The sequence below is a fragment of the Thalassophryne amazonica genome, chromosome 17, assembly GCF_902500255.1.
Source record: "Thalassophryne amazonica chromosome 17, fThaAma1.1, whole genome shotgun sequence".
Taxonomy (NCBI): Eukaryota; Metazoa; Chordata; class Actinopteri; order Batrachoidiformes; family Batrachoididae; genus Thalassophryne; species Thalassophryne amazonica.
In genome coordinates, this window is record NC_047119.1 from 74,176,741 (window position 1) to 74,187,309 (window position 10,569).

The 10,569-nt window shown below is 45.4% G+C and overlaps 1 protein-coding gene across 4 annotated transcripts; it reads left to right on the forward strand.

Annotated features, from left to right (window-relative positions):
* The first annotated feature begins 1,363 nt into the window (after positions 1–1,363).
* il7r (interleukin 7 receptor) lies at positions 1,364–10,569 on the forward strand. Of its 4 annotated transcripts, none has more exons than XR_004566159.1 (9): positions 1,364–1,450; positions 4,263–4,401; positions 7,341–7,492; positions 7,790–7,935; positions 8,008–8,167; positions 8,242–8,362; positions 8,438–8,510; positions 8,586–9,571; positions 9,763–10,569. XR_004566159.1 is itself a non-coding variant. In XM_034192862.1 (9 exons), exons 1-8 carry the CDS (start codon positions 1,375–1,377, stop codon positions 8,931–8,933), a joined length of 1,215 nt encoding a protein of 404 aa, XP_034048753.1. In that variant the 5' UTR covers positions 1,364–1,374; the 3' UTR covers positions 8,934–8,954; positions 9,127–10,569. The 4 variants fall into 4 exon arrangements, 3 of the variants coding, with proteins under 3 accessions (XP_034048753.1, XP_034048752.1, XP_034048754.1); XM_034192862.1 differs by having other exon boundaries at positions 8,586–8,954; positions 9,127–10,569; XM_034192861.1 differs by having other exon boundaries at positions 8,586–10,569.

Consider the following 10,569-nt stretch of genomic DNA (forward strand, 5'->3'; position numbering starts at 1 on the left):
TCTTCATTGGCTTCCTGTTAATTCTAGAATAGAATTTAAAATTCTTCTTCTTACTTATAAGGTTTTGAATAATCAGGTCCCATCTTATCTTAGGGACCTCATAGTACCATATCACCCCAATAGAGCGCTTCGCTCTCAGACTGCAGGCTTACTTGTAGTTCCTAGGGTTTGTAAGAGTAGAATGGGAGGCAGAGCCTTCAGCTTTCAGGCTCCTCTCCTGTGGAACCAGCTCCCAATTCAGATCAGGGAGACAGACACCCTCTCTACTTTTAAGATTAGGCTTAAAACTTTCCTTTTTGCTAAAGCTTATAGTTAGGGCTGGATCAGGTGACCCTGAACCATCCCTTAGTTATGCTGCTATAGACGTAGACTGCTGGGGGGTTCCCATGATGCACTGAGTGTTTCTTTCTCTTTTTGCTCTGTATGCACCACTCTGCATTTAATCATTAGTGATCGATCTCTGCTCCCCTCCACAGCATGTCTTTTTCCTGGTTCTCTCCCTCAGCCCCAACCAGTCCCAGCAGAAGACTGCCCCTCCCTGAGCCTGGTTCTGCTGGAGGTTTCTTCCTGTTAAAAGGGAGTTTTTCCTTCCCACTGTCGCCAAGTGCTTCCTCACAGGGGGTCGTTTTGACCGTTGGGGTTTTTCTGTGATTATTGTATGGCTTTTGCCTTACAATATAAAGCACCTTGGGGCGACTGTTTGTCGTGATTTGGTGCTATATAAATAAAATTGATTTGATTTGATTGGGTTTCGGCTCATGTGTAATAATGTTTGTGCATCTGTTTGTGGTGATGGGGTTGCGCCTCATTGTTTGTCATGATTTTTGTGTGTCTATGTGCAGTGATGGGTTTGTGGCTCATTGTGTGTAATGATGTAACGATGTCTATGTGTCTGTGTGCAGTGATGGGGTTGCACATTATTGAGTGTGATGATGATGTAATGATGTTTGTGTGTCTGTGTGCAGTGATGGGGTCACAGCTCATTGTGTGTAATGTTTGTTTGCCAGTGTCCAGTGATGGAGTTGCGGTTATTGAGTGTTATGATGTCATGATGTTTGTGTTTCTCTGTGCAGTGATGGGGTTGTTTCTGCTTGTGTGTAATGTTTGTGTGTCTGTGTGCAGTGTTTTATTGCGGTTCATTGTGTGTAATGTTTGTGTGCCTGTGTGTGGTGATGGGGTTGCGGCTCATTTTGTGTAATGATGTTTTTGTGTCTTTGTGCAGTCATGGGGTTGCGGCATGTTGTGTAGAATAGTGTTTGCGTCTCTCTGTGTAGTGATGGGCTTGCGGCTCATTTTGTGTCATGATGTTTGTGTGTCTGTCTTCAATGTTGTGGTTCATTTTGTGTAATGATGTTTGTGTGCCTCTTTGCAGTGATGGGGTTGCGGCTCGTTGTGTGTGTCTTCGTGGCTGTGTCGTGGGCTCAAAGTGGAGATGAAGATGTTGGTGTGGGTGAGTTTGTTTTTTGAAGAAGCTTTCATGTTGTCACATGACTTCAGGCGTTCAGTCGCCATGACAAACTCTGTCATCAAGACCAGGATGGATCAAATCCTGTTCAGGTAGAAAGTGAGTTTATTGGCTGTTTCTGGCAGTCAGTCGTTTCTGGTCAGAGTACTTTGAATTCTGGGTAGTGGTGGGCACAAGTAACCAAAAAATTAGCTTTGATAACAGATAATCAGATAACTGAAAAGTTATCTTTTATAAAGCTAAACTGATAAACCACCCAAAAATTTATTGGAAGCTACAGATAACCAATAACTTCCAGTATTGTCTCCGGTACACTTGCAACTACTAACAAGCTGATTTTGAGTTTTAACGGCACGATTGATTCTGGTAGCATCAAAGGCGACGACAGACCCAAACTATGAGTCAGCACTTCTGTCTTTGAGTGCACTGCCCCCTGCTGGAAGCTCCTGTTTATTACATAGCTTCCAACAGCAAAGCTCATCTCTCTACTCAATAACAGCGTCGCCGTCAGGCGGAGGTCTTAGAAAATAAAGCCCTGCTGACTTATGGTTTGGTTTATAAATAAAATGAATACTGATAGAATAACTCCATTAATGTCAATTCTGTCATTTATACAAAGTTAAGATATAACATGTATCTTTTAATGTTGAATAATGCACTAATTCTGAGGTTTTGTAACAAACACAGACAGATGCCAAAGGGATTATGGGTAAAATGTGCCTCCACTAACACTGATTGGTTGACTTATTCATTCACACAAAAATCGCGCGTCCTGCATCGTGTAGTATACATGGAGTAACGAGCTGCGTTTAACATCTCATGACCAGTCATATGGTCAGATGAAAATCAAACCTGTTTGATATTCTGGTCGGCCGTCGTGAGGGTATCCCTCTGCTGAAGCGCTACAAGCGTCCAACCTCTCGCACTGTGCCTGTGCAAACACCGATGTGGAATTGGAGAGAGCGTAAACAGTGATCATGTCTTTGGGAGAGCAGCTTCTGTTTCTTTTTCCCCCTTTCTTCAACTCAAGTAAAGTCTTGTATTGTTTGTATGGTTTTTTTTGTTAAAACTTTGATGTCTCCCATCAAGAGTTTTTGTAAAAATAAGAAATGTAAATAAAGTTTGGAAAAAAGCTTCTGTTTATGTTTTGCTTCTGGAAACACGAGTCCGACGTGTGGTTTTTGAACGTACAATTTGAGCAGTCAGATCGCGTCAGAACATCGGGCTGTAGAGTGTGAGAACATAAATCGTGCGCTCTGAACTTTTACACTGTGCGGTTTTGTCGTACAGTTTGAGCTGGAACTGAGTACAACAACTGAAAACATCATACAGTGTCTGCCCAGCTTTAGGGCAAATACTGCCATGAACACTACTGGCCAGTAGATGGCAGTAGAGACTGTGAAAACTTGCCAAAACAAAATTCCAGATAATACGTGTCTGCTACATTTAAGATGTGTGGAATTTAATAAACGCAAACTGAATTTCAGGCATCTTATATATATATATTACTCTGGAACAAAGATGACAGACAGTGTTTGACATAAGCAGGACTCTAAATAGCAAACAGGAATCAATTGCGATGATCCCATTTGAAAATAATGGAGAAGCAACCTGAGCGTCTTCTGGTATTTTTACATAAAACAAACACAATAACGTCTACAACCCCTGGCAAAAATTATGGAATCACCGGCCTCGGAGGATGTTCATTCTATTGTTTAATTTTGTAGAAAAAAAGCAGATCACAGACATGACACAAAACTAAAGTCATTTCAAATGGCAACTTTCTGGCTTTAAGAAACACTATTAGAAATCAAGAAAAAAAGATTGTGGCAGTCAGTAACGGTTACTTTTTTAGACCAAGCAGAGGAAAAAAATATGGACTCACTCAATTCTGAGGAATAAATTATGGAATCACCCTGTAAATTTTCATCCCCAAAACTAACTTTCAGTGGAGTCTTCCATGGTCTAATATGTATCTGTAGCGCAAATTTGGTGAAAATCTGTGAAGTAGTTTTGATGTAATCTTTCAAAGCATATAGGGCCCCTTCACTCATAACATGATTCAGGTTGAATGGCACACAAAGGAGGATTTGAATGCCAATTGTGAAAAATCGGAGCCGCCACGTACAGCAGCTAACAGCAGTACATTCGGGTTTCTATCTCATGCCGTGTGTTATGTTTCACACTGATGGCAGTCAACTGTGTTTTGTCGGCACAACGCCCAGCTGTCTGTTTGCACTCTGTGAACACAGTCACACACACACAGTGCGCACAGACAGCTGTGTGCACACCTCAGAGTTTGTGAGGGATGCGCCACTGCATGTGTCACAGCAGCTGGTTGCCACAACTCCTAGCAACCGGACACCGGCGGCAGCACGACTCACTGCAGTCACCAGGTCACCGCCATTTTTCCCTCTTTGCAAGGAGGCTTGTGCAGCCTTTCTCAAAGACTGGGCCGTGGACCATTGGTGGTCCGTGAGTGACCCCTCGTGGTCTGTGAGTATACTGATAAAACATCACATGTTCAATTAATCTCATATTCTAACTTCAAAGTGTTTCAGAGTGTAGTAAACAGTGTGATGCTGTTGTCATGGTAACATGACCCATTGATTTTGAATACTTGGTCCTTGGTCTGGTGGCTCTGGACCAGAGGAAATATTCAATCAACTGATCACAAGGAACGTAAATGTTTACTGTCATTGTGAGTGAAATTATGTGTCAGTCCACTTCACTGCTGGAAGCCAGATTTTAGTTCAGGGTCTGAGGTACTGATGTCAGAACCTTGTGTGGTCCTCAGAGCCCAGGATCAGCTGCATGTCTGACATCAGCGTGAGCCTTGGAAACAGCCTGACCTGTCACGTTGTACATCCCCACCTCCACGACGACGATGACGACGATGAAGACCAGGGCCACAACATCCAGAAAATAACTGTCTGGTAAACGCTTTTCAAACTTGTTTGTCTTTGGACACCAAAAAAGCTTTGATGTTAGGAGTCAAAGGCTTCTTGTGTTCCATTCGAGTGTGTGGCTGTGTCTGGAGAAGCAACCATCAGTGAACAAACAGGAGACTGACACACACCTGCTGCAGTTTTAGTTGGGATGCTGAGAAAAGGGGACAGAGCATCTTCTGATTTCCTTCACGATAAACTGGTATTTAATCCAATGTTAAAAAATCGAACCTGCTGAGATTTCTGACATCCACCAATCCAGCTCTGGATCACCTCCAACATTCAGTGGCGTCTTCCATGCCCTAATATCTATCTGTGGTGCAAATTTGGTGAGAATCCTTGAAGTAGTTTTGACAACATCCCAAAAGTGCCTATAAACGAGTCAGAATCTGTTTCCGGATCACATCTAACTTTCAGTGGAGTCTTCCATGGTCTAATATGTATCTGTAGCGCAAATTTGGTGAAAATCCGTGAAGTAGTTTTGACGTAATCCTTCAAAGCATATAGGGCCCCTTCACTCATAACATGATTCAGGCTGAATGGCACACAAAGGAGGATTTGAATGCCAATTGTGAAAAATCTGAGCCGCCTCGTACAGCAGCTGCTACAACCATTCAGCCACAGCACATGCAATCTGCACTGGCATGTCGCTGAGGTCACACTGCCATCTGATCATGCTCACAACATTCGCACGGCAAGTTGAACGCAGGTTGGACAAATTGTGTCGTGGTCGAGGGGCTGCATGAAATCATCTACCACGTCAAACCCTGGCCAAATGGCGCGATCAAGGCAGCCTTCACACCAGCGGGTGAACGACAGCAAATGTGTGCAAGTACCCATTCGACCCACTCTCGGACAGAGTCCAGGTGCCACCTATGAATATACAACACAACTCACGGGGCACTTATAAAATGCGGGGACATTTGTGCAGCAAGCACAAAAGCAGAGAGCAGACGACCACTTTCAAGCTGCAGTCCAAGTGTTCAAAAGCTCAAAGGTCGGTCAATGTGTCGTGTCTGCCCCCGACCAACACAAATGGCATGCGAGTGTGCCGCCCCCCCCCCCAAGCAACACAAATGGCGTGCGAGCGTGCCGCCCCCCCAAGCAACACAAATGGCATGTGAGTGTGCCCCCCCGAGCAACACAAATGGCATGCGAGTGTGCCCCCCCGAGCAACACAAATGGCATGCGAGTGTGCCGCCCCCCCAAGCAACACAAATGGCATGCAAGTGTGCCCCCCCGAGCAACACAGATGGCTTGTGAGCGTGCCATCCACCGCACTGCACACCGTCCGACCGGAGAGGAGCATCACATGACACTTGATCGCAGCATCCACACAGCCCATCTGTCATGTGACAACCTGACTGACAGATCAGAGTGGACACCCACAATATGGAGCCATGATCCCATTCATGTGAGCGCTTTCCTGTGCCGGACAGGTGGTGTCACTCATCGGTGATGTGATGCCCATATTGACGTGATCACATGCGCTCACACCCACTACAGTTATGCCTTTGTCAGGGGACCGTGGTTGACATGCAATCACGTCTTGGGTTGACCACAGCCAGTGACTGCGTTCCTGGCCCAAGCAGAGGGTCACCCCCTTCAGTCTGGTCTGCTTGAGGTTTCTTCCTCAGAGGGAGTTTTTTCTTACCACTGTTGCTCTGGTGGTTAGTAAGGTTAGACCTTACTTGTGTGAAGCACCTTGAGGCAACTCTGTTGTGATTTGGCGCAATATAAATGAAAATAAATTGAGAAAAATTGAATTGAACTGCAGCTTGTGCTGCTACACATCGCAGTCGCTGTGTCAGCGCAATGCAAAGCATATTGTCACATGTGCTCGAATCACCCATATGCAAGGCACGTTGGTGCACGTGTGTCTGCAAATGATGATGATATGGGAAAAATAAAAACAACAAACGTCACCTTTGGATTGCCCCCAACCACATCTCAGTGGGCACAGCAATGATTATGCAGTCAGAGCTACACCTGATCGCTGTGTCATTGCTATGCACAGCTGGGGAACACATAGTCAGAGTTATAGTCCACATGACTCAGTGTCCTTCGGTGAGCCATGCGCTGAACAGCGTGGAGCCGGCTGATGTGAGCACATCAATTCATTCATGTTAGTTGGTTAATTCCTTGTTTACGTCTATGGGTCATGAACATAAAGGAACAGAAAAGAGGACAATTCTTGTATTGTCTGCTCTTTATAACAGGAATTAAATATTTTAACAGACAAAACAAAATCCAATTGTTCCATCCTTTCTAACACAGACTGTCAGGTCATCAGGCATCAATTAAACATCATTACCTGTAACATGATTGTCTTACAATAAAATAGTACAATCATTGTTCTTATAATGTTCTGTGTGCTCTCATTATTTGGTCCTTACACATTTTGTCAATTTATTCACATTTGTACAACATTGATTCCGCTGCTGTGTGAGCATGATGTGGTATCACACCTCTCATGTGGTAGCACTGTGTTTGTGCACGTGCACACAAGCATGCACAAAACCATTCCCACAGGTTATTGTACGGCATCTGTGCACAGCTGTCTGACTATCTGTCCCTCCCAACAGTGGCTGGAATTTTTTTGAGGTTTGCCAATTCTTTTATTTTTCTGCCTTTTTCAGATGGTTTCAGCCTCATTTGCCCAACTTCATGTTATGTGTGAAAGGGTCAATATAAAATGAAACTTGATCCAGAATCTGGATTTGGATCACCTCCAAAATTTAATGGAGTCTTCCATTGCTGAATATCTACTGTATATGTGGTGCAAATTTGGTGAGAATGCCTGAAGTAGTTTTGACATAATCTTGCTAACAGACAGACAAATAATAAACGCAGACGTAATAAAAAGCCAGTCCTTGTCCAGGTATTGATGGACCTGCCTGTGGATAACTGGTGCCTTCTGTTGACAGTTTGTTCAACATGAAAACAAACACCAATGAGTGCAGAGAGGCACAGGGCCAAACCATCAGCATCCTGTCAGGCATTACGGCGCCCCTCAACCTGACTGTGCACCTAACAGGAGGCGCAACCATCCAGCGGGTGATCGACCTCAGGAAGATCGGTAACTACAAAACAACATCACGTGCATTCAGAAGACACACCCACTGAACACAGAAGCAGACACTTAACAACATATAGCAATTCCCTGTTTGACCTCCCTCTTCTCCTCCTGCCTGATGGCTCCACTGTCAGCATCCTTCTCCCTATATACACTGGATCCCTCCACTGAAGGTGCGCTGTGTAAGTTGGTGTAAAAATCAGCACCAGCTGAAGACGGTGCAGCTTTTAGCGGGCAGATGTGTGAAGACTTTCCTTCGACTGCTGCTGTGCTTTTATGCCCCTTTCTTTCTTTCTGCAGTTAAACCAAGAAGTCCCCGGGTGCGTAACATCACCTTCAACCTGCAGTCCAAGAAGGCTGTGATCCATTTTTCGACTCCGTACGATTTCCTTCGACTTGACAATCAGCTGTTCCAGCTTCACATCTGGAGTTCCAACAGCACTCTGGTAGAATGTTTTTGTTCTCGCAGTCGTTTGATCACAGTTTATTTCTCTGACATGTTTTCTTGCGGCTTTCAGGACATTCAGAATGTTTCATCTTCAGATACGTTGTCTGTGGGCCTGCAGCACCTGCATGCAGACACAGAGTACTGGGTGAGGCTGCGCTCCATTCCTGCAGTCGGGTACCAGGGCACGTGGAGTGACTGGAGTCCGGCCTTCAGCTTCTCCACACATGCTGGTGAGGAGGTCACAGCTTCTGCTCATTGGCCGTTTGAGCCCCACACTCACATTCCTCTCTGCCTTTATCTGAAGCTTTTCAGGGAGCAGACAGAGACGAGAGTGACGGTATGTGGCTGATTGTCTCCATAAGCCTTCTGACTGTGGTCACGCTGGTGCTTCTAACTTCCAGCATCGTGTTCTTCTGGAAACAAAAGTATGTCTTCTTCACGATGCTGCCTGAAGGTCACCCCGTCTGCAGGCTGGATGTGATTGTTTTTTGTTTTTCCAGATTATACACGTGCGTGTGGCTGAGCATCCCGCACCCCAAACACACGCTGCTGCAGATCTACAGACCAAATAAAGTAAGACAACTGAGCTTCCAAGCAGCACTGTGAACCTGGAGTGAATCAAGGCTTCTGACTTGACTCTTTCCACAGGGCCTTCTGTTGAGCTTTACACCGGAGGTGTTCAGTGCTCTGAACATCTACCCGGTGGAGCCAAAGGATGAGCAGCACAGTGAGGAGGTGAAGTCTGCAGTGCCTCCTGACCCCGATGCCAGGCTGACCACCTGCATCTCGCATCACTGCATGAGGAGCTCGAGCGCTCGCGCAGAGAGCGCGGAGCTGTGCAGCCTGCAGAGCTCCTCAGGAGAACACGAGTACACAAGACCGTCACCGCAGCCCAATCCACCCCGGCCAGTCCGTGACCCCCACACATGTGATGTTAGAGAGCAGGACGAGGATTATGTCACCATGTCCAGTTTCTATCAGAGCAGGTCCAAATAAGACCACAGACGTCAGGACTCAGTTCATCCAATGAATGTCTTCTTTGGTTTTTTGCTTGTGTATTTTTGTAATGCCTTCTACACGGTTCAAACTGCGGTGGCCACCCGGCCAAGACTTTGGAGACAAACAAAAGGGATATCCCAGCTCAGTTCAAGCCACATGTTACATCAAAGCTGCACAACTGATGGGAGAGAATGAAGAAGTGTCTGCTTCAGCTGCATTCAGACGATGTCCTTTCTGTGGGGTTGTGTGGACTTGTGACCAAAGTATCCAAGTTCTAGAATGTAAGTTGTAGAAAGTAACAGCTGATGTCTCTGGTTTAGTACTCTATCATCTCTGTCACTGATGAAGACACCTGCTCCTAATTTCATAGCATCCACTAACTATGCAGGACGTCTGTGGGACATGAAAAAGTGTGGTCCATCAATGTTCATCTGAGCTTCATCAGCTCTTCTCATTGTGTCAGCTTTTAACATGGAGATGTAAAGGAGGAGTGCTTAACTGCAGAGGATGGACCCATCAACCTGTCTGTCATCAGGTCCACATGTATTTGGACAATGCCAGTTTTTGTCCATATGTCTCTGTTCACAACCACAATGGAGTTTAAATAAAGGAGTCAAGATGACTTTCAACCAGAGGTGAGACAAAGTCACTGTCAAGTCATTCTCAAGTCATCAATCTGTAAGACTCAAGTCAAGTCTCAAGTCAGCTTGCAAACAATTGGTGGTCATTATGACTTGAGACTTGACTTGGGACGTGCTGATTTACTGCTTGAGTGACATCATGGTGACTTTGTCCCACCTCTGCTTTCAACTTTCATTGAGTTTAGGTCTGTCATTAGAGCCACCGCACCATGAACCCATCCTGTCCTGGATGACAACCACCCAGACAGTCAACCTATCCATCCCTGCATCTCTAAACTAACCATCTGCCTCCTGCAGCCAGGGGAAATGTGGGCATGTCCTTGGTCTCCTGCATGCTGGATCATCACACCACAGCAGACACCACATGGAGAAACATTTAATTCTTGCATATTTTGTGAAAGGGATGTTCTTGAAACGAAGACATTTCATCGATTTAAGAAGAGACATATGCAGTGACATATGCAGCACTGTTCATCTCCTGATTGTTTTAAGAAAAGTGGCTGTCAAAGTGATGATTTTTATTTAAAATAAACCTCATATTTAGTTTGTCCTATTACTTATGGCCTCTGAAACAGGAGGGACTTTGTATAAAAATGTGTAATTGCTAAATGGTCCATGTAATCGCTTTAGGTCAAACACAATAAGAACATCTGGACTGTTTCATTTTAACTTCATTTTGATGGTGACCAGAGTCTGTACAAACACTTATGGACCTGGCTGTATGTTCAGGGTTCGTGGGCGCAGAGTGTGCAGACAGGGAGCATGAACCTGAACTTTTATCCATGTTCAGGATCTCAGACTGATCTGTGTTCATGGTCGACACATGCAGCCGGAGCTGCACGGACACCAACAACGACGTAGCAGTCAGTGACACGTGGAGCCGGAGCTGCACAGACACCAACAACGATGCTGCAGTCACTGACACGCAGAGCCGGAGCTGTACGGACACCAACAATGCTGCAGTCACTGACACATGGAGCCGGAGCTGCACG